The sequence below is a fragment of the Pseudophryne corroboree genome, chromosome 2 (assembly GCF_028390025.1).
Source record: "Pseudophryne corroboree isolate aPseCor3 chromosome 2, aPseCor3.hap2, whole genome shotgun sequence".
NCBI classification, from domain to species: domain Eukaryota; kingdom Metazoa; phylum Chordata; class Amphibia; order Anura; family Myobatrachidae; genus Pseudophryne; species Pseudophryne corroboree.
The window spans coordinates 396,909,755-396,934,613 of NC_086445.1; the positions used below are offsets into that span (position 1 = coordinate 396,909,755).

Sequence of the window (24,859 nt, forward strand, 5' to 3'; positions counted from 1 at the left end):
TTTTTGGTATTTTTAGGGCGAATGGAGTTTCGCCCTATGTAATATTTTCGCCTAGGCGAAAAATGTGACAGGGGCGAAAAACACGTGGATCAGCGAATCCACTTGTTTTCCGTTAAAAATGCGGGCCATTTTCACAGATTTTGAGGCATTTTTTGCCAATTCCTTTTCACATAATAAAAGAAGGTGAAAAGGCATTGGCGAAAATGCCTTCAAAACTGCCGAAAACGGCACTAAATGAATACGAGTGGGGTGAATTCATTAGCTCCGAAATGTAATCGGAACTAATTGCATACGCCCTATTGTCTGATATTACTCATATTACTTTTACAAACCACATTTCGAGTAAAATGATCACCTAATACATTTAATAGCCTGATGTAATGGAGGTTCTGGCTGCAAATGGAAGACAATTAGCACATTCTATTAGGCAAAACCCATAGAACTATCTGTGTGTGCTGATTTGTAACAGTTTGGTCGAAAAAGCACTGATTCTTTTCTTCTCCAGTCTGCATCCCACCTCTCACACCAATACAATGCAGTAGAAAACCACCGGTAGTCAATTTTGTAAGTGGCCAAAATTATATTTTTATTACATAAAATCTATATATATAAATGCGAATGCCCTTACTCACTCACTCACTCACTCACTCACTCACTCACTCATTACTAATTCTCTTACTTCCCGATATGTTAGGAAGATGAAATGTAACATACAGTAGGTATTCTTCAGGTGGGAAATAGGAAAACTACGTAATCAGAATTTAAAAAACCTCCCTTAAGGGGATGAAAAGGGGTTGACATAATGACGTCATTACCGATGTGTGGCTTGCGTTGCATGAACTTGAACGCCCAAACGGACAATCAGCTCAAAATTTGGATTGCACCTCCAGTGTGTTGAATCTAATAAACTACAAAAATGGTCCTGTCACTTTTTACCGAATCTGCTACGGGTGCTCCTTGGGTAACGCCAAGAACCATGGATTAATATTTACTTACATTAAGACATCTCAAATTTACATCTCTATAGATTTACCACATTTTTAACACTCATTTATATTTACAGCCATGAAAATCAGAAACTCTAGAGCGAAGAATGGGTAGAACAGCTAGTAATAATATAAAAGTATAATAAAATAAATGTTTATAAAACGCTAGAAAATATTATTAGTTGTAAACATATATTTATAATGGCTTCTCTCTGTCTCAATAAGTAGCAGTGTTCATTTTGTGAAATCATACTGTTGCCTGGGAACATCATAAACTCCAGCTTCCCAGAACAATACATTTGTTATATACGTATTACAGGTTGAGTATCCCTTATCCAAAATGCTTGGGACCAGAGGTATTTTGGATATGGGATTTTTCCGTATTTTGGAATAATTGCATACCATAATGGGATATCATGCTGATGGGACCTAAATCTAAGCACAGAATGCATTTATGTTACATATACACCTTATACACACAGCCGGAAGGTAATTTTAGCCAATATTTTTTATAACTTTGTGCATTAAACAAAGTGTGTCTACATTCACACAATTCATTTATGTTTCATATACACCTTATACACACAGCCTGAAGGTCATTTAATACAATATTTTTAATAACTTTGTGTACATTGAGCCATTAAAAAACAAAGGTTTCACTATCTCACTCTCACTCAAAAAAGTCCGTATTTCGGAATATTCCGTATTTCGGAATATTTGGATATGGGATACTCAACCTGTAGTAATTTAACCAGAATATTTTATAATATTAACATGTGTCTGGGAATTATGGCATTGCATTACATATATTACAGCAATAGGTTCTAACACATTTCAAATATCTTATACGTCTACTATTAAAGTGACACATATTTTTTTTTGTTCTATCAAAAACATTGATATAAGCCAGTGATTTTCAACCTTTTTTTACTCACGGCACACCAAACAATGGGGCAGATGTATTAGCATGGAGAAGGCATAAGGAAGTGATAAACCAGTGATATGTGTAAGGTGAAAAAGGCACCAGCCAATCAGATCCTAACTGTTAATTTACATATTGGAGCTGATTGGCTGGTGCCTTTATCATCTTGCACATATCGCTGGTTTATCACTTCCTTATGCCTTCTCCAGGTTAATACATCTGCCCCAATATTTTAAAATTGCCAAGGCACACCATCAGTTCACCACAGAAAAAAAACAAAAAACACACATTGGCCCTCACAGTAAAAAACAAATCCACACATACATTGGTCTACACAGAAAAAACAATCACATTGCTCCCCACATAAATCATGTTGCTCCCTACATAAATCCTATTGCTCCCCACATGAATTATTCACATTGTTCCCCCTATAAATCCTATTGCTCCCCACAGGAGAAATAACATATCAAATATTAGCCCCCACCGGTCAGCTGTCCTCCTCCCTGTCCCTAAGTGGCAGGGGTTGTTTATAGTGGAGTGCTGCGAATACTGAGCAGCAGGCGTCGGGCAGGTGTGGATGTGGGTGGGCAAGGAAAGCTGTGGATGCAGGCAGGAACTAGAAGATGTGTAGGCTGGCTGAGTGGTGAGACGCGGCGGCCGTGACTTATGATATCACACCGCCGCGTCACCAAGGCATAGGTCATGGCCGGAGCATGACTGATCCTCTAAGAAGAGCCCCGGCCAACAGTTCATCTTGAAATTGCAAAGGCTGCTCTGGCTCCGCGGCACACCTTGCAACTGGTTGCGGCACACTAGTGTGCCACGGCACACTGGTTGAAAAAGCCTGATATAAGCTATCATTTCCTATAACTCTGTATATCTGTACAGCAATAACAGTATGGTTAGATGGTTCTGTAATTAATCTAATTCCACAATATAATTTCCTCCTATAATCAATCAAACTTTAGCATTTCTGGCCCCAACTGTATACTCAGTCAGAGAGCTTCAAGTTTCCTAAAGGGTGTTCCCTGTAAATGTTTAAAGAAGCTGGCACAGTTCACAGATAAAAGTTCCACCATGGAGAAGATTAGTGTGCAGGTTACATGGACCTTGTGACAGATTGCGTAATTGTGATGTTATTGGTTTCCTAGGGAATAATCACAGCCACACAGGTATATGAACTTTTAGTAACCTTCCTTTCAACACTGTTTTGCTATATGGTTTGAAAAACAATACATTTAATCTGAGTCTTATTATTAATTTTATATACAGCATTTTTCCTAAATAATTTTCTGTTTTAAAACAAACAAACAATTATACCTTATTATTTATTTCCCTACCCTCTGAGTAGCAGAATGATGAGGTTCCAAGAGAAGGTTTAGGGTTAGGGGGAGCTAGAGAAGGGGAGGGAGGGTTAGGGTTGGGGCTGGGAACGTTAGGGTTAGGGATCGGGGAGGGAGAGTTAGGGTTGGGGCTGGGAACGTTAGGGTTAGGGATCGGGGAGGGAGGGTTAGGGTCGGGGCTGGGAACATTAGGGTTAGGGATCGGGGAGGGAGGGTTAGGGTTGGGGCTGGGAACATTAGGGTTAGGGACCGGGGAGGGATGGTTAGGGTTGGGCACATACAAGGGGAGGTTAGGGTTAGGCATCATGCTGGGAGGGTTTGGTTTAGGCAAAGGGGGAGGGAGAGTTAGGGTTAAACACCAAGCGGGGAGGGTTAGGGTTAGGCACCACTGGGGAGAGTTAGGCACCCACAAGGAAGGGTTAGGTTTAGGGTAGGGGGCAGAGGAAGGTTAGGGTGCTTACTGGGGGACTGTCGGGATTCTGCTTGACGGGATGCTGTTGTCGGAATTCTAACTGCCGGCATCCCGTCCAACGGTAACTCATACTGATCCCGCTGGGACATCTATCTTTCCTTTTAGTGTTAATTCTCTTTGTAACGCAGTCCGGAGACAGCGTACAGACAGGTAAATCCGTTAAGATAGACCAGGGGCTAAATGTAATTGTACTCAAGCTGCTGGGGGTGCTGGACTTTGTGCACGTAAATCCTTTTTTTTTTTTTAAAGCGGTAATTATTTACAAGGCAAAACCAGATTGGTTTTTCCTTGTAAATGATTGCCACTTTAAAAAAATGGACAGACTTGCACACAGTCCCGCACCTGTTTACCCTTACTTTGCCCAATAAAACGGACCTCTATTTCATTCACCATGAATTTCCCTTAATGCAAAACTGTTACTGCTAAATTCCTAAACTTAATGTTTTTTTTTTCATTTCATTTTTCATATCATTCATTTAGCAACAGTTGGGATTATGTATGTTAATAATCAGGGGCGGATTGGTACACCGGGACGCTTTGCCGGTGGGCTGAGCTCAGTCTTCCCCGTGGTAATGGTGCTCCCCCCTCCCCTAATGCTGGGCCGATTCATGTATTATTATAACAGCTGTTGCCGCAGGCAGTCCATGCTGGAGCTGCAGCTATGAAGCTGCTCGGTGCCGTCCACTATGCAAATAAGTTAGCTGCAGCCAGTGCAGTGAGAGGCCGGGCATCACACATATCCAGACAGGTGACCTCTCACTGAACTGGCCGCGTCATAGTAGGCAGCACCCAGCGGGGACTAGCCTAACCTACTATGGAACCGGAACTGCTGGGAGGCAGCCCCTGGCCTGTGATCAATTCTGTTACTCACTACCCTAGCTGCAGCCCACTTTGAGAATCTCTCCAACCCCACACTCACACACTGACACACAGTCCCCTATACACACACACAGCACCTCACACACTGACACACACATAGCCCCCTGTACCCAGCACCACATACACTTACATACTGCCCCCTGCACCCAGCCCCTCACACATTAACACACAGACCCCTGTATTCAGCACCTCATACACTGACACACAGCCCTGTGTACCCAGACCCTCACCAGCACCTCACACACTGCCCCCCGTACCCAGCCCCTCAAACACTAACACACAGACCCCTGTGTCCAGCACCTCACACACCGACACACAGGTCCCTGCACCCAGACCCTCACTAACCCCTCACACACTGCCCCCTGTACCCAGAACCACATACGCACTTACACACAGCCACCTGTACCCAGCCCCTCACACACTGCCCCACGTACCCAGCCCCTCACACATTAACACACAGACCCCTGTATCCAGCACCTCACACACCGACACACATCCTTCTGTACCCAGACCCTCACACACTGCCCCCTGTACCCAGCACCACATACACTGACACACAGCCCATCACCACCACCTCACACACTAACACAGCCCCCTGAACCCAGCACCTCACACATTGACACATATTCCCCTGTACACACAGCTCAACATACACTGCCAATATTGCTGTTGGGCATTCCTAGGCGGTTACAGGATGTTGTCTAATCAGATGCAGTTGTAACATGGTATGGGCATGCTATAGGAGTGACACAGGCGTGTTGCTGATAGTGGTTACCAGTGCTTTAAGTGGTCCTAGAGAGGTGGTGGAACTCCCCCCCTGCCCTGGTGCCTGGGCGTGGTCTCAAAAAGAAAGGGGCGTGGTCACACAATAGTAATAATACCCACAGTAGAAGCACCCCTAATACACAATAATGCCCACAGTAGTAGCACCCCGTAATACACAATGCCCACTGCAGTAGCGCCCCTTTTACAATGCCCACAGTAGTAGTGCTCCTTATGCAATATCCACTGTACTAATAGTGCCCACAGTGGTAGTGCCCTTTATATAAAGCCCATAGTAGTGGTGCCCCTTATGCAAAGCCCCCAGTAATAATGCCCCTTATGACCCCAGGAGTGATGCCCCTTATGAAGTGCCCCCTTTACAATGCCCTCATTAGTAGTACCCCCATTAGTAATGCCCTTAACGGTAATGCTCCTGTGTAGTATTGCCCCCAGTAGTAATGCCCCCAGTCGTTTAGCCCCCTGTAGGTTAGCCCTAGTAGTTATGCCCCCAGTAGTTTAGCCCCAAGTGGTAATGCCCCTACAGTTATGACCCCAGTACTTTACCCCCACTTTAGTTTAGCCTCCCAGTGGTAATGCCCCCAGTAGTTTAGCCCTCATGTAGTTTGCCCCATGTAGTTTAGCCCCCAGTGGTACTGCCCCCTGTAGTTTAGCCCCTGCAGTTATGCACCCAGTAGTTATGCCCCCCAGTAGTTTAGCACCTGTAGTTTAGCCCCATGTAGTTTAGCCCCATGTTTTTTGCCCCAAGTAGTAATGCCCCCAGTAGTTTAGTACGTGTAGTTATGCCCCCAGTAGTATAGCCCCCTTGTAGTTTGCCCCCTTGTAGTTTAGCCCCAATAGTAATGCCCCCCTGTAGTCTGCCCCCTTGTAGTTTAGCCCCCTGTAGTTTAGCCCCCAAGTAGTAATGCCCCCAGTAGTTTAGCCCCTGTAGTTATGCCCCAGTAGTAATGCCCCTGTAGTTATGCCCCCAGTAGTAATGCTCCCAGTAGTAATGCGCCCCTGTACTTATGCCCCCAGTAGTAATGCGCCCCTGTAGTTATGCCTCCAGTAGTAATGCGCCCTTGTAGTTATGCCCCCAGTAGTAATGTGATCCCTGTAGTTATGCCCCCAGTAGTAATGTGCCCCTGTAGTTATGCCCCCAGTAGTAATGCACCCCTGTAATTATGCCCCCAGTAGTAATGCGCCCCTGTAGTTTGTCCCCAGTAGTTTGCCCCCAGTATCTTGCCCCCTTGTAGTTTGCCCCAGTAGCTTGCCCCCTTGCAGTTTGCCCCGCTAATACTCACATTAAAAAACAAAACAAAAAAACACATACTTATCAAGCCCCGCTCCCGCATCCGACCGCAGCAGTTCTCCTGGCGTCTGCTCCTCAGCACTATGAGAGAGACGTCATGACGTCTCTCCCATAGTGCACACTGTCTGACAGAACCGGGAGCCGGAGCTCAGTAGTGAGCTCCTGCCACCGGCTTCCGCTGTGGAGAGAGAGCCGAGCGCCCGCTGGTAACACAATCTAAGCGGGCGCCCGGCATCTCCCTGCGGCGCCGGGCACACATCGGGTTAGGTGAGCCAGAGGAGGCGGAACTGCATTCCGTCTTCAAGTGAAACTGACGGGACGCAGTTCCGCCCCGTTCCGGCTCACGGATCATCTGCACCTAGCATAGGGCTGGTGAATGTGTCAGTGGCGTGACCGATGGTGGCATCTAATGACGCACAAAGCATGATTGTAGCAACTGTACACACTGACAGTGTGCGTCTCAGTCCTTGTTCATTCATACGCATGGATGTACACCAGAGAGCTGCATTAGCAGAAAGTAGCAGACCCAATTTCGGTAAAAGAATCAAGGAGAAAGGCTGCAACTGCATCCAACAGAATCAGGAGCGAGTTTCCTGCCCCGCGCAGCAGACTCCACCCCCTCAACAAACTCCGCCTCCACTAGGGCTGCATCCAGAACTTTCCCGGGCTGGTTTTCTATCCCAATCTGCCCCTGTTAATAATTATATTTAGTTATGTACCTTGTAACAAACACGGAAATAATTAAAATACATGTTTTCTCAATATTGGGCTGAGGATGCCAGAGCCGACCATCAGGGCTAATTTGGGTCTGCTTTGAAAGGCAGATTATTTATTTTTAAATGCAGATTAAATAATCAGTGGCAATCAGTGCAACCTACAGTGCACATGGGCCCTCATTCCTAGTTGTTCGCTCGCTAGGTGCTTTTAGCAGCATTGCACACGCTAGGCCTCCGCCCTCTGGGAGTGTATCTTAGCATAGCAGATTAGCGAACGAAAAATTAGCAAAACTGCTACTAAATAATTTTTTGCAGTTTCTGAGTAGCTCCGGACCTACTCACAGATTGCGATCAGCTCAGTCCGATTAGTTCCTGGTTTGACGTCACAAACACGCCCTGCGTTCGGCCAGCCACTCCCCCGTTTCTCCAGACACTCCCGCGTTTTTCCATGACACGCCTGCGGTTTTTAGCAAACGCCGGGAAAACGCTGAGTTGCCGCCCAGAAACGCCCCTTTCCTGTCAATCATTTACCAAACAGCAGTGCGACTGAAAACCGCCACAGAAGCCACAGCAAAACAGCTAAGTTTTGTGTTAAATAACTAAGCGCATGCACCCTGCGTGCCTTGCGCATGCGCAATTTGCAACAAATCGCAGCATAGCGAAAATCGTCAACGAGCGAACAACTCGGAATGACCCCCATGGTTTTGCCCAATTACTAACGTTTTTGGTTTGCTAACAACTTTGAATAACCCCCCTTATCTGTTGTCACTATGGGGGTAATTCCATGTTGATCGCAGCAGGAATTTTGTTAGCAGTTGGGCAAAACCATGGGGGTAATTCCAAGTTGATCGCAGCAGGAATTTTTTTAGCAGTTGGGCAAAACCATGGGGGTCATTCCGAGTTGTTCGCTCGCAAGCTGCTTTTAGCAGCTTTGCACACGCTAAGCCGCCGCCTACTGGGAGTGAATCTTAGCTTATCAAAATTGCGAACGAAAGATTAGCAGAATTGCGAATAGACACTTCTTAGCAGTTTCTGAGTAGCTCCACACTTACTCGGCATCTGCGATCAGTTCAGTCAGTGTCGTTCCTGGTTTGACGTCACAAACACACCCAGCGTTCGCCCAGGCACTCCTCCGTTTCTCCAGCCACTCCCGCGTTTTTCAGAGAAACGTTAGCGTTTCTTCGCACACACCCATAAAACGGCCAGTTTCCGCCCAGAAACACCCACTTCCTGTCAATCACATTACGATCACCAGAACGAATAAAAAACCTCGTAATGCCGTGAGTAAAATACCTAACTGCATAGCAAATTTACTTGGCGCAGTCGCACTGCGGACATTGCACATGCGCATTAGCGACTAATCGCTCCGTTGCGAGAAAAAAATAACGAGCGAACAACTCGGAATGACCCCCCATGTGCACTGCAGGGGAGGCAGATTTAACATGTGCAGAGAGAGTTAGATTTGGGTGTGGTGTGTTCAATCTGCAATCCAATTTGCAGTGTAAAAATAAAGCAGCCAGTATTTACCCTGCATAGAAACAAAATAACCCACCCAAATCTAACTCTGTGAATGCAATGGTTCATGAGACTCGCAGACTTTGCACGAACTCGCACATCAGGGAAATGCGAGTTCCAATTAAAAATGCCTATTTGTGGTGAGTGGGTGTAAATTCTCTGCAAAATGCAACCTAGGAGACCTTCCTGGACCCCAAAAAAGTGACAACTGAGGGAGTAATTCAGACTGGATCGCTCCAGCGGCAAGGATCGCAGTCTGAATTTTTTTGTGGAGTGCGCACGCGCAACGGCCACACTGCGCATGCGCACCCCGGGAGCCAACTGAGATGCTATCAGCATCTCTGTGCTGCTATCGCCTCTGCCTGATTGACAGACAAAAGCGTTTGCGGAGCAGGAGAGGGCGTGCCAATGGCGTTAGATATATATACATACTGTTTTCTCCCTATACTTACTCAGTGGACTCTCATTCACGTTTCAGGGAGGCTAACCCTTGTTGCATAACAGAGGATTACGCACGCCTGTCTAACGTGGACAGCAGATCCACATACTATTCCTTCCTTTCCCTTTCTTTTTCCTTCTTTGTCTCCCTCTTTCCCCTTTCCTTATCAAAGTCACACCATACCCCTTTGTGTGTGTCTCTCTAGTTCTTTCTTCCTATTGGCCCATTTCAATTCCCTTGTGATATATGGGCCTATTTTACTAAATATTTCGGTGCACTCTCCTTAGAGTGTCTGAACTATCGGCCATATTTTCCTACTATCATACCCCAACGCATATGCCCAACCTCGTCTGATCTTGGAAGCCATACGGTGGTGGGCTTGGTTAGTACCTGGATGGGAGACCCCCAGGGAATACCCAGTGGAGTAAGAAGGCACTGATAAGTTTTTCTGACCAAAAAAAAAAAAAACTAACAGCAGGATCACCACTCTAACCTATTTCCTTCTTAACTAAAGGGCATTTCTCTCTCATTTTATATACGTTATATATAACAGTGAATAGCAACTAATACAGATATTTGTGATATACCTGTATTCTATTACGCACAACTGGCATTATCAGCATTGTGAACTCAGTGAGTGGGTCTTCCCTCACACTAATTGACCCATTAGGGTCTTATTAATGCAAATTTGCTTTGTACTGATCCAAGGCAGACAGAAGTAGATTTGTGTTTATCTATTTTTCTGTCTGGAATCTTCTCACATGTTGATGGATCAGAACAAACTTTGTTTTTAAAGCATTGCAGCATTTTGGATGTCATTTTTAATTTATTTTATGTGAAGAACTAATAAAAGTTAAGTCTTAAATTTACTGCGAAACATTCTTTCTGATTGTGCGCCCAAACAAGAGTCTTCTTTTCTTCCCTATACATGTATCCACACCTGTAAGCTAGACTTTCGGGCAACCGCGCTAACCGTCAGTAGTAGTCGTCTACCTCCCTTAGAGATTCGAAGCCCTCTTGGGAAAATGCCACACAATGCTCATTTAGGGGTTAATGACATATAGTTAAACAAATGTTCCCAGGAGTAATTGAGCACTTGCAACCAAAATCTATGAAATAACGAACAGGACCATAAACAATGGAATAGATCAGCTTAGAACTGGCCACCTTTGAAGCAGGAGTGAGTTGTTGAAAGCCCAATCACATGTTCAACTTTTTAATGTAGCTCATATTTTAACATTTATTTCACAGAATCTGGAATCAGAAGCACCTTTCTCCATACCAGAAAAGTCACCAAAAGATGAGTGGCCCCAAGATGGACGTATAACATTTGAAAATGTTGAAATGCGTTATCGTGACAACCTACCTCTTGTTCTCAAGAATATTTCATTCAGTATTAAGCCTCAAGAGAAGATTGGAATTGTGGGCAGAACTGGGTCAGGTTTGTATTAATTTTGCTTCTCACTATTTGTGACGTGACCCAATTGTCAATATTTCACTTTACAGTGTCCTACTGATACAGAGGGAGATATATCAAGCATCAGAGGAAGACAAAGTGGAGAGATATGAAGTACCAACCAGCTCCTAATTGCCATTTCTTTTTTCAAAAAATTCACAAAAAATAAGCATACATTTCAGTATTCAACAACTTATAGCGGTAACAGCAGATCAGCATGGCATAAGAGAAAGATAACTTCATAGATCAGGCAAAGGAAGAAAAAAGTTACAAACAATGTCAGTTTCACAGTTCTTAGAAAGGTGGATGACCTAGGGTGAGCAATTCAAGATTGTACCAGGTAGTATGTTTTACAGCCTGTCGAAGCGGAGCTTTAATAGTTTCATCGAGCATCTGTACATAAGGGAGCCAAATGTCAAAGAATTGTTCAATTTTACGTTCTTTATCAATAGACATCTCAAGCCACTCCATATGAAATAGGTATGATAACCGTGGCAATAACAAAGCTAGGGACAATGAATCAGTAGCTATCCATTGTGATAGAATAGCCTTTTTGCTTGCGGCTGCTATTTTAGTCAGCAGCCGGCGCTGGCCAAGGGACAGCCCAGGCGTTAAAGATTGACAGTGGACGTCCCAGATAGCCCATTCAGGGGTGGCCACCACACCGATATGCAGCTCAGTTTTGATATAATTTTGTACTAGGCCCCAGAACTAGAGAACTTCAGGACAGCTCCATAAACAATGAAATATGTCTGCCTCAGGCGCTCCACATTTAAAACATTTGGAGTCAGGAGCCGTGCCCATTTGGAATCGTAATTTCGGTGTAATATAGGAGCCATGCAGTATTTGATAGTTCATCTCAGCATATGATGCTGACGAGAGGGTTTTGTTAATTTTGTTAAAAGCTGTAAGCATATCAGATGTGGTAATAGTTGGAAAGTCCACTGCCTATTTGGTCATTCCTGATTGAGTAGTGTCCCAGTCTATAATTTTTTTGAGAAATATATAAAGAAAGGCCGTAGAATGGTGAACTTTAGGTGTGGCTTGTAAAACGACATCTAAATTGTTAGTTTTGTCTTGTATTGTCATTGTGGTTAATAATTTGTGAAGATAGCTACGAAACTGAAAATATGCAAATAGTGGGATTGGAAGTTGTGGAAGCCTCTCGCAAAGAGTAGTATATGTGCACATCTGGTAGGTGTCTCGGTCAATCAACTGGTACAATAATCTAATGTCTTGATTTGCCAGAGCAGCCAACGTGATTTGTATAGTCGTCCCGTGAAAACCTGGGTTGTGCGATAAGGGGAGAAAGGTGGTGTTATGGCTGGAGACGCCCATCCTAGAACGTGCTTGTCTTCAGGCCATGCATGTTGACATTAATAGGATGTTGCTTTGTATCTGAGGAGGGAAAGAGGACGGACGTGTGTGTAACAAGCTAACAAGTGGGATGTCAGGGCAAAAGGCCTGTTCCAAGCCGGTGTTAGCGAAAATCTCCGTCCCATGTATCCAGTCGACTGCATAACGATAATTTGCAGCCAGCATATAACTTCTGATGCAGGGTAGGTTCACACCGCCCAACTTTTGCGATTGGCATAACTTAAATAACGAGATTCTAGGTTTTTTGTGTCCCCAGATAAATTCACTAAAGGCCCTGTTGAGAATTTTCAGGTCTGCCTCAGATATCAGTAAAGGTAGCATTTGAATGGGGTATAGTAGTCTCGGGAAGGTGATCATTTTAATCAATTGACATCTTCCGAGATAAGAGAGGGGTAAGTGCTTCCACTTCTGAAAATCGTCTAGGGTACGTGCAATGACTCGTGGGAAGTTGTATCTATATAAGTCAGCAGGGTTAATGGGTATTTTAAGGCCTGGATATGTGATCGTCTGTTTTGCCCATCGAAAAGGGAATTGGTCATCCCAGTCGTGAGTCGCACCGGGATGAAGGGCTAGGGCTTCAGTTTTAGATTTATTGATCTTGAATCCAGAAATTGATTCAAAAACCATCAGCAGAGATAATAAACTAGGAAACGCATCTTTGGGATTCGAGAAGTATAGCAGTAAGTCATCGGCATAGGCCGTGACTTTAAGGTCCCGGTTACTAATTGCCATTTCTTAAACAGAACCTGTAACATGGCATTTAGGAACCAACTGGTGTGTAGTTTATCTCTCCCCAAACTTTGATATTTCTTTCCCACAATCTGAAAGATAACATTATAGAATTCAAACATCATTACATCACAAAATAACATTCTTAGAGGTACTATGGTGTTACATCTTCATGACTTTATGCAGATATTGGTATGATGCCATTGTTGTAACTGATGGTCTCTCCTGTCTGGCTCTTGCATGCTATATCATTTTGAAAAGCCTATTTAATCTATACAATAACAGAATAGCATATCTTGAGATAGACATACACATCCTGCAATGGAGCCTCCCCCACAAACATACCTGGAGGCTTTCATTGTCAGGATGGAGAGGGGGCATTTGAGCACAGGAGAACCCTGTGACTGTACAGGTAAGTATTACAGGAGGTAGGGGCAGAGCAGGAATAGGATAGGGGCGGGTGACCTGACATTGAATTGTGATGTTAAGTCTACCAATGTGTAGAATTGTGTACAATGGATTCAGCACCATTCTCACAAGGTACTTCACTGATGGTCGTGGTGGAGAATACCACTCTCTCAAATATCATTGCAGAGGTTTTCATAAATGCTTGGATTTAGATCTGACATCTGAGAAGGCCACGGTGTGCAAGGGCGTAGCTACCAAAGGTGCAGGGAGTGCAGCTGCTATGAGGTCCAGAGCTGAGAGGTGCCCATCTTCACTGTTAAAGTTACATGTGTTATATACATTAAACATAGAATTTGGGTAGTACATAGGAACCCACTGTGTGGTACATAGGAGCCCTTACAAACTTTTGCCTTGCGGCCTGCAATATATCTTGTTATGCCCCTGCACCTACACATTGTATTGTGGTATAAAATGAACTGGAGGGCATTTAATATTACACAGAAAAAGGGACAAAAGCAGTTGCACACTCTAAGCACTAAAAACACTGGTAATCAGAACAATTATAATAAACTCTGCAATTTGGAAAATTGGGTGTCTTAGCATAACTTTTGTCCAAAAATATGGGTCCACCTGCCCCAGCCAGGTGACCTCATCAGGTCGGTTCCTAACATTCCCAAACTTCAACTTCAGAATACAGGACCCCCTGGGCCAGCACAACCCAACTGCCCAAAATGCATCACACTAGTAAGAAGTAGTAGTTTCAGTATTAAAAAGTGTTTCATTAATAATAAGCTGCAGTTTATGTGCTAAAAGTGTTACATTAGTAGCAAGTGTTACATTAGTAAAAAGCAGTTTAAGTGCTAAGAAGTGTTACATTAAGTCTTACAATAATGATGTCCCAAAGTAACACAGCCACACCAACCCAGGAGGCCCCACGCCCCGAAGGCATTCTTAATACTGACATATCATATAAATGTATCCAGGACTTACTTTTTTAGTGCCTATTCCAATATGCAGACCGCAAATGCAAGAACCTATACTAATTAAAAACATCCATGGACTGGTGGAAAGGGTGCTAGTCCAGACTGAAGGATTTCTCACCTTCAAGTGTACATATATGTACACAATATAGAATATATGTGTGTGTGTGGGGGCGGGGGGGGGGGGGGGGGGGGGAGGCCGGGGGCAAAGACTGCACACCCTAATTCTATACCAAACAAAAAAGGGAAAATGCAGGTGCACACTCTAAGCACTAAGAACACCGGTTATCAGAACAATTATAATAAGCAGTGTACTTTGACATGTAGTAAAATTGAGGTTTAAAACTACTGCGGGGAGGTGTCTTGGGACAGGGGTCCCTTAAAAATGTTGCTATGGGGCCCATAAAGTTCTGGCTACGCCTCTGGTGTTATGTACAGTATAACGTCAGTGTCATATTCATGTAAGTATTGGGTACTTACAAGCACATTCCTCATTTCTTTTAAAATTCTGACACTCCTTCAAACCAGTACTATGCATTGCAGGAAACTAGTGGCAGCACATTTTGCTCTTGTGCAGACCCACTAGCATCACCTGCAGGATGCAGGTATATTAAGATATTTGCAACTTAACATTCTCAAACAGTTTTTGCTTTGGATATGGGATTGCTGCACTTGTACTTGTAAAAGCTGTAAAATTCCTATATGAAATGTACCCGCTATGTTATGTCATAAGTTTCCAGGCTCTTTTTCCTTTCCCTCACTGTTATTTTTACCAGTGTTATCAAATATTTCACAGTGTTACTGTATGCCATCTTTATACTCAACAGGGAAATCATCCTTGGCAATGACACTTTTCAGACTAGTAGAGTTGTCTGGAGGTTCGATCATTATTGATAATGTCTGCATCAATGAAATTGGACTGGAGGACCTTAGAAAAAAGCTTTCCATCATTCCGCAGGAACCAGTTTTATTTGCCGGAAGCATCAGGTGAGTCTATGACAAAATGAATTCATTCTAGGACCATTTATGTTACTCATAGATGTGTCCACTTACATCCAGCCTCCCTGCACGATAAATAGCCCTTCTAGCATGGCGTGACCTGGTAGCGCCATGCATCTTTTCATGTGACTCATTTGTCTTATTAGCTAAACGATGCAAATAGGATACACAAGCAGCTTTTGCTGATTAAAATGATATGTGGCACACCAAATACTAGGCTTCAGTGTTTTCCTAGAAAGCACTGTAATGTAGCAGAATATAGGCATGCCACGTAGCATTTTAATCAGCAGAGTCTGCTTGTGCATCTTATTTGCATAGCTATTGGAATGAGATGCATTTTCGGCCATATGGTCCATGGTATTTTTTTAATAAGATTTATTTTGAAAGTGACCGAGTCACTTTTACACAAGTCATATTTTACACAACTAAGCATCTGTGTACACTAAAAGCTCCTGGCGTTGGGATACCAGTTGACTTGCTTAGTTTGCTGGATGCAAGTTGTCGAGTCAAACTCAGGGAGTTGTTTTATCATGTGATTTACTCACTGGTCTTGCATTTTAGTAAATGAAAAAGTGCAAAGCCCGATGTGAAACTGCATCGCAACACTGTTGCACTGAGCTTACACCATGTTGCCTAGTTGGATGCAGCTGGAGAGAAGAATGACTTTACATGGGTGCCCATTTTACTACCCACCCTACTTCAGCCCCATATGTTCACATGTATTTGTTACAAATGCATCCTGATGCATGCAGCAAATAAAATATTGAACTGATATACATATTTCTATGAGGTTTGATAACTCCAGTATTTGCATAAGTTATTTTGAACACTTCACAGTTACAAAATTCTAAAAATAAAATACTGAGGGCTTTGATACAGTCTAATTCCTTTACATATGTTACACCTACCTTGTATAACCATAGCAACAGTAGTCCTGGAGATGACTCCCCTGGTTTCCTAGCCTTATCACAAATAGCTTGCTGCATTGGAACTTATAGCTGAAATGAAGAGGACAGGTCCTATATTGTATGTTATGGCTGCCTTCAGGACTAACAATTCAAGTAAAATTATAATTACTACTAGTGTAAATGTTCCCGCTGCTCCGCTCCATCCCCTTCTCTGTCCCCGCCCCCTCTGTGTCCTATCCCACGGCCTAATCCCCCCTTGCTCTGTCCCCTCCCAGCTGCATATTTACATGTTCCTGGGCGATTCTTCTCGCCTGCTAGGCTGTCCTGCTCTTCTAGGAGTGGGAGCCATTGAGGGGTCATGCATGTTGAAGACAGGACAGATTTTTATTCATAAAGCAATACACAGCACTGTTCATTGAGTGGATCATGACATGACATCACAAAAACAAATTACATGCAATGTCATGAAATAGATGGTTAATGTGGCCCTGACAAAATGAGTTTATGGTAAGAGATGTGTGAAACATGTGATACAGAAGGTACTGGTACAATCGTTGGTGGGGATTCTAATTACAATCCGTATATTTATTTATATTTTCTATGTACTTTTTACATAAATAAATATAATTAGCACTGCTTTTGAAAGTAGTAAATTAGTTAGGTGGATTGGTATTGGGAAATCTATATAGGAACTCTATTGTTACATTATTTAAAATTATTTATTTATAATGGTAGAGTCAGATTTTACTCTCTTTTTATGCTGCTCGGTGTAATAGTACAAGAAAACTCACAAAAAAATGAAATGGTCAATTTGTAAAACATTAGAATAAATCAGATTTGTGTGTCAGTTTCTGTTGATGAGCTTCCTACAATAACTATTCTGACATTAGAAGTCTTTCCTTTGTGCCATTTAATTGGTAACATGCTCCTTAGATGTTATATTTAGAAATTGGAAACAAAGTTAATTGCTAATACTAATGTCTAATGGTGTGTTACCTATTTATATATAATACCAAATAATATATGCCAAATTGTAGGTCAAACTTGGACCCAATGAATCTTTATACAGATGAAGAGTTGTGGAAAGCTTTAGAAAAAACCCACATGAGAAAACACGTACGTATAATTCATGCACTAACAACTAGAGGAAGTTGATATAGTCATGTCCTTATATCCATAGGCAACTTTGCATTAATAACCTCCTAAAACCAAATTTCCGCCACAATTTTTCAGATAAGCAATTTACTGATTATATATAAACTGTGATTGAATAATATCTCATGCAGGGGTATATCTAGAGGTCCGGGTGCCCCTGGCAAAGTAAGGGACTGGCGCCTCCCATATTTGAAATAGGGAAGGTGCATGTGCAAAAAAAGGGACATGATCTTGTGGGAAAGGGTTATGACCATACAATAGTTCCCCCAATTTAAATTACGCTACACAGTAGTAACCCTTACACACATCATGCCCACACAGTAGCAGTTCCCTTTACACATTATGCCCACACAGAAATTCTTATAACACTGAGGAGACATCAGCAGTGCCTGGCCTGGCTGAGGAGGCAATGCCACCCAAGGCCAGGTAGTATAATCAAATAGTAGTGCAATGAAGTGCAGTACAGCGCACTACTCAGTGGTTGCAAGTAGAAAAAAAATCTTAGTGGTACTGTTGTGTGCCAAAAATGGGTGTGGCCACATGTCCAATGAAAATGGGGGCATGATACACATATGACCCAATAGTGCAGTGCCAGATACACATATGCCCCCATAGTGCCAGATACACGTATGCCCCCACAGTGCCAGATATGGCCCATGTTGCTAGATATGCCCCTACAGTGCCAGATACACATATGCCCCCACAGTAACAGATATGCCCCTACAGTGCTAGATATGCCCCCACAGTGCCAGATACACATATGAACCCACAGTAACAGATATGCCCCTACAGTGCTAGATATGCCCCCACATTGCCAGATACACATGACCCCAGGGTGCCAGATATGCCCTCATAATGCCAAATATTCCCCATGGTGCTAGATATGCCCCCACAGTGCCAGATACACATATGCCCAGATCATATAGTCATAGTCCCACGGACATATAGTCATAGTCCGCATCCCCCTCCCAGCACATAGCCATAGTCCCCTCCAAGTATATAGCCATAGCCCCACCTCTCCAAGCAATAGCCGTAGTCCCCCCAGCACATAGCCGTAGTCTCCACCTCTCCCAACACAGTCATACAGTAGTCCCCACCCCCCTCCCATCACATAACAATAGTCCCCTGCTAGCATAGATAGCCATAGTCCTCCTCCCTGCACATAACCCCTCACCTCCCCAAGCACATAGCCATAGTCCCCACCCCCCTCCCAGCACATAGGTGTAGTCCGCCCTTAGCACATAGTAGTAGTCTCCCCCACTCCCTGCACATACATAGCCTCCCCACACAGCACATAGCCTTAGTCCGCACCCCACAGCATCCCAGCAGATAGCCGTAGTGTCTGGCAATACCTGCTGTGCCGAGCTGCCTGGGATGGAGGGCGGAGGATCTCTCAGCAGGCACCGCACCAAACTACGTGAAGAAACTGAAAATAAACTACAGCTCCCAGCAGACCTTGCCACCGGGAGCTCCTGAAGCAAGGGTTGCTGAGAGTTGTAGTGTATTTTCAGTTCCTTCCCTGTAGTGCATTACGGTGCTGGACACTGGCGCCAGCTCCTGCCTGCTGAGCAATCCTACACCCTTATTCCCAGGCAATGCACAGGCAGCTCGGCACAGCAGGTATTGCCAGACACTACGGCTTAAGGGATTCTACCCATTGGCCAAGGGTGGCACCTTCGGGCAGCGCCCCCTTCTCGGCTGGCGCCCCTGGCGGGTGCCATCCTGGCCGATGGGTAGATACGCCCCTGATCTCATGTAATGTGTGTGTGACAGGGTTTAAATGTGTCTATAGCTATATTCTGTGTGGGTTTTTTTTATACTTGCCTCCATTTATTTGGTACAAGTATTGTGTGCATACTAGGGGCCTAATTCAAACCTGCAAATTTTCAGAGGTTTGCGATCGGATAGTCGCCGCCCAGAGAGTGAAATTCTGCCCCGTGCAAGTCTATATATGCTGCGCAAAAATGCTTTGCAAACGCTGGTCATCTGCAAATCCTTTCACAACTCACTCACCATCAAATGTTTTTTTTCAGTCTGTGCGTAGCCCAGACCAGTCAGTGCGAAAGAAACAGGCTGATTGGGCCGGAGCTGACGTCACACACCCTCCCTAAAAACGCTTGGGCACGCCTGCATTTTTCCTGACACACCCAGAAAACGGCCAGTTACCGCCCCCAAACGTCCGCTTCCTGTCAATCAACCAGCGTTCGCCTGGGACTGGGCATACACGCTTACTTACTCGGAATGGCTGGGAGGCTCCTGAAATTCGGGTGGCACAGCCAACTCTGGTAGACTTGCCCAGTCTTTCAGCTGGCCATGACACCCGCTCCTGCCCACTTACCCAGCTGATGATGCGATTCAAGCTGAATTGTGTCATTGGGGCCCTTCACCTACTTCACAATGCCGATAATTGCAGCATTGTGTAGCGGGGACATGGCCACAATTACACAATCGTTTCATCACTCCCATTGGCCCGCCCACTTTCCTGCTCCCTCCCCCCTCCAGCTGTGACGACCTGGAAGCCCTCTTCCGGAGAAGGCAGATAGAATGTCGCATGTATGTGCTAAACCAGAGCTACAGTGTGGGTGTTATCCTGACAGTGTAGGTGTCTCTGTCTGTCATGGGAGATACAATAGACACACACACACACACACACACACACACACACACACACACACACACACACCTACCTACCTCTTCAGGATAATGGCCATAAAAAAAGGTCTGTATGGTATGAGTACATCTCCACTATATTGAGCATAAATATCATACTGACTTTAGGTCCTACACTATTAGGAGTCTACTGCCCTTCATAGTACTCATGTTTAAATTGGTACTATTTTTTAAATATATTTTTTTATCAATTTAGAATACAAGCAGCTAATCCATTGTAATGCATATTGTAGGTAGTACAGCTGCACGGAAAGCTACACTATCAGGTAACAGAGAACGGAAGTAATTTCTCTGTTGGAGAAAGGCAGCTGCTGTGCATGGCACGGGCTTTACTAAGAAACAGTAAGGTAAGTGGCAGTTTTACATCACACACTACAGATAGGACAAATCTAAACTTAATGATGCAATCAAGTGACCAGCACAAAGGGCGGCGCTCATGCTATTTATACCTAAATGTGCCTTAGGCCCTGATTCAACATGATTTGTAGTTTCGCAAAAACTACAACTACTTTGTCTATCATGCGGAGGGCCACCCAGCACAGGGCAAGTCCACCCCTCATGCCACATCACCCTCCTCTGCTGAAACGCGCGTGCTTCGCTAAACAGCAATGCGCTCGCATCTTAAGGGTAGCCCCCTCCTTCGCATTCTAGAGATTTCCGCATTCCTGCTAATGATACTGAATCGGCCCCTTAGTTCCATTGGAACACAGTGGAGTGAGCATGTTAGCATAAAGCAATCCAACACGTACCTTGTGTTTTGGGGGTCACTGGACTATTTTGCTGGATAACTGCTTAATTTGTATTTAAATCTAAATTTATACCATGATCTATCCTTCACTCATTTAAAAAAATATGATTTTAAATACCTACCGGTAAATCCTTTTCTCGTAGTCCATAAGGGATATTGGGGACAGAATTAGTATGATGGGCTATAGACAGGTCCAAAGGAGCCAGTGCACTTTAAATTTCATCAACTGGGTGTGCTGGCTCCTCCCCTCTATTCCCCCTCCCACAGCCAGTTATAGATAAACAGTACCCAAAGGAGAAAGGACATACTTGAGAGAAGGAAACATGGCAGCAAGAAGCGTGGTGAGATTTTCACACCAGCACACCATAACATAACCTGGCCAGCAATGGCTGGCAACAGAAAAACATCAACAGCTGAACAGGAAACACATAGCAGATAACCTGCAGAAGTCACCGCACAGAGGCAGGCGCCCAATATCCCTTATGGGCTACGAGAATAGGATTTACCATAGGTATTTAAAATCCTATTTTCTCTAGCATCCATAATGGATACTGGGGACAGAATTAGTACGTTGGGAATGTACCAAAGTTTCCAGAACGAACGGGAACATGCGGAGACTACTGTAGCATCGCCTGCCCATACTGGATATCTTCTTTGGCCGTAGGAATCAAATTTGTAGAATTTCACAAAAGTGTTCTTCCCCGACCAGGTAGCTGCTCGGCATAGTTGCAAGGCCGAGACTCCAAGGGCAGCCGCCCAGGAAGAGCAAACTGACTTTGTAGAGTGGGCCTTCAAAGTCTGAGGAACAGGTAAGGCTGCCGACACATAGGCCTGTTGGATAGTAAGCCTAATCCAACGAGAAATGGTCTGCTTCGAAGCAGGACAACCCTTTTTCTGTGCATCATAAAGCACGAATAAGGAATCCGTCTTCCTGACTGGAGCTGTGCGCCTGACTTAGATCTTCAAAGCACGCACAACATCAAAAGACTCCGGAGGAGCCAAAGCGTCAGAACAGGACGGAACCACAATTGGTTGATTCTGGTGGAATGCGGAGACCTTCTGTTTAGTCCGGAACTGCTGTCTAGTCCGGAGCTCCGCTCTGTCCTCGTAAAAGACCAAGTACGGACTTTTACAAGATAAGGCCCCCAATTCGGAGACGCGTCTAGCCGAAGCCAGGGCCAATAACATCACTGTCTTCCATGTGAGGTACTTGTCTTCTACCATCATCAGAGGCTCAAACCAGGAGGACTGTAGAAAGTTCAACACTACATCCAAAGCCCAGGGTGCCGTAGGCGGAACAAAGAGAGGTTGTATGTGTGTGGAGTACCCCTTGTAAGAAGGTCTGAACTTCTGGCAACTCAGCAAATTTCTTCTGAAAGAAAATTGAGAGAGCTGAAATCTGGACCTTAACAGAACCCAGACGTAAGCCTTTATCCACACCAGCCTGCCGGAAACGTCCCAAGTGAAACTCTGCAGGCGGATACGTGCGTTCCTCGCACCAAGAGACATATCTCCTCCAGATATGATGATGTTTTGACATCACAGGTTATCTGGCTTGCACCATAGTGGCAATTACTTTTTTGTAAAGTCCTTTGTGAGCTAGGATATTCCGCTCAACTTCCAGGCCGTCAAACGAAGCCGTTGTAAGTCCGGGTAGACGAACGGTCCTTGCTGGAGAAGATCCTTTCTTAGCGGCAGAGGCCAAGGGTCTTCTACGGAAATGCCCAGAAGAGTTGCGTACCACGCCCTTCGGGGCCAATACGGCGCAATCAGGATTGCTTGGACTCTGTGATGTCTGATCCGTTGGAGCACCCTTGGGATCAACAGAATCGGAGGAAATAGGTAGACCAGCCGGTAAGGCCAAGGTGACGTGCGGCAAGCTGCGGCTGCGACAGCTAAGGCGCAGTGCCCCGCTGAACAAACAGCCCTTCAGGACGGTGTTCCTGCAGCAGAGTAGCGGCTCTGAACCTCATGAGGCCGGTGATCGTCTCCCCTCCTACCTCCCACGGCGCAGGTATGCTGTTGCCCAAACAGCATACCGAAATAAGCAAACGTTTTAAATGAAATTGAAGAAACACTCTGGAGCTGCAGAGTGTGCATCCTCTCCTGAGGGGACTTTTTTCTAAACTGCTTGTATGAGGGGGCATAGTGGGAAGGAGCCAGCACACCCAGTTGAAGAAATTAAGTGCACTGGCTCCTTTGGTCCCGTCTATACCCCATCGTACTATTTCTGTCCCCAATATCCCTTATGGATGCTAGAGAAATTATGTCTACCAACATTAAAATAGAGAACTATGAGAAAACGAATGAGTCTGTGCGGCGCACTAAAGGAAGTATGTAGTGTCTTAGCTCAGTGCTTTATAAAAACACAGATATACATAGCTGACCAGTTTTTTTTAATGTTTACTTATTTCTGAATTCTATTCACACAAATTATCTTCTACTAATTTTAATATTTCACAGTATTAATAGTTATTGGTTACCTAACCATTTTAATTCATATCAAATGGTTATGCTTTAAATAAAGGGTATTACATTTAATACATAAGAATAAAAAACCTTCTTTATGGTGTAGGATGGTACAAAGTTCCTTTAGTGCGCCACACAGACTCATTCTCTTCTCATAGGGGGTAATTCCAAGTTGATCGCAGCAGGAAATTTTTTAGCAGTTGGGCAAAACCATGTGCACTGCAGGGGGGGGGGGCAGATATAACATTTGCAGAGAGAGTTAGATTTGGGTGGGTTATTTTGTTTCTGTGCAGGGTAAATACTGGCTGCTTTATTTCTACACTGCAATTTAGATTTCAGATTGAACTCACCACACCCAAATTTATCTCTCTCTCTGCACATGTTATATCTGCCTCCCCTGCAGTGCACATGGTTTTGCCCAATTGCTAAAAAATGTCCTGCTGCGATCAACTTGGAATTACCCCCATAATTCTCTACATATCCTATATGAGTAGGGCTGTGCCCTGTTGGTTGATGAACTATTGATTGTCCTTTGAAGATTTTTGGAATGCAACTAATCTTAGGAATGACATTTCATAACAAAGATAAGAGAACATAACAACATACAGTATACATATATACCAGTACAGTGGCGGAACTAGCGAGCGGTGGGCCCAGGTGCGACAAAATGATTTGGGCCCCCCCTCCTCATCCCATCCAAGTCCACCCCCTCACCCCTGGAGAGGATCTGGTGAGGGGGACCTGCTCAGGGCCAGAGAAATGGATACCTAGCAACAGTGCCGTAACTAGACATTTTAGAACTGTGTGCAAGAAACAGCATCGGAGCCCCCCCTCCATGTAAAACAGGGGCAGTGCACGGTACAGATTCCCCTTTTTACACATTATGGCAGACAGCGTCCCCTTTTTACACATAACGGCAGACAGCGTCCCCTTTTTACACGTTACGGCAGACAGCGTCCCCCTTTATACACATAACGGCAGACAGCGTCCCCCTTTTTACACATTAAGGCAGACAGAATAAAAAGAAAGAAAGAAAAATAATTATACTTACTGTCTCCGCTGGCAGTCAGCCTCCTCGGTGCAGCTTCTGGCAGAGATCCCGGGCAGGGGAGAAGGAGGAGGAGGGAGGTGGAGGAGGGAGCCGCAGCAGCACTGGGTAATTGGTGGAGGCGCTGCTGCAGCTGTCCCTGTCCTTCACCATAGGCTGTCCTCCGCCGCTGTGAATGCTGGGATGCGCTTACCAGCATTCACAGCGGCGGAGGACAGCCTATGGTGAAGGAAAGGGACAGCAGCAGCGCCTCCACCAATTACACAGTGCTGCTGCGGCTCCCTCCTCCACCTCCCTCCTCCTCCTTCTCCCCCGTGGCTGCTGCGCTCCTCTCCTCGGCGGGTGGCTGTGTGCTGCGGGCGGCGGTTGCCCGCAGCACACAGCTGCATGTAATGAGTCAGTTTGACTCATTACATGCAGCGCTGCTTTGGGCCCCTGGACAGTGGCGGGCCCCAGTGCAAGGCACTGCTTGCACTGGTGGTAGTTCCGCCACTGTACCAGTGGTTCCCAAATGTGGTCCTCAAGGCACCCCAACGGTTCAGGTTTTAAGGATATCCATGATTGAGCAT

At 44.8% G+C, this 24,859-nt stretch overlaps 1 protein-coding gene and 1 pseudogene across 3 annotated transcripts in view; both read left to right on the forward strand.

The window, feature by feature from the left end:
- Window positions 1–24,859, forward strand: part of LOC135022950 (ATP-binding cassette sub-family C member 5-like) — a 220,705-nt gene that overhangs the window by 184,240 nt on the left and 11,606 nt on the right. For all 3 annotated transcript variants that reach the window (XM_063953356.1, XM_063953357.1, XM_063953358.1), the window contains 4 exons: window positions 10,595–10,784; window positions 15,121–15,280; window positions 17,238–17,316; window positions 20,259–20,372. In XM_063953356.1, the coding sequence (XP_063809426.1) occupies window positions 10,595–10,784; window positions 15,121–15,280; window positions 17,238–17,316; window positions 20,259–20,372 (543 nt within the window). The remainder of the gene's footprint in view (window positions 1–10,594; window positions 10,785–15,120; window positions 15,281–17,237; window positions 17,317–20,258; window positions 20,373–24,859) is intronic.
- LOC135052546 (5S ribosomal RNA) lies at window positions 9,656–9,774 on the forward strand (annotated as a pseudogene).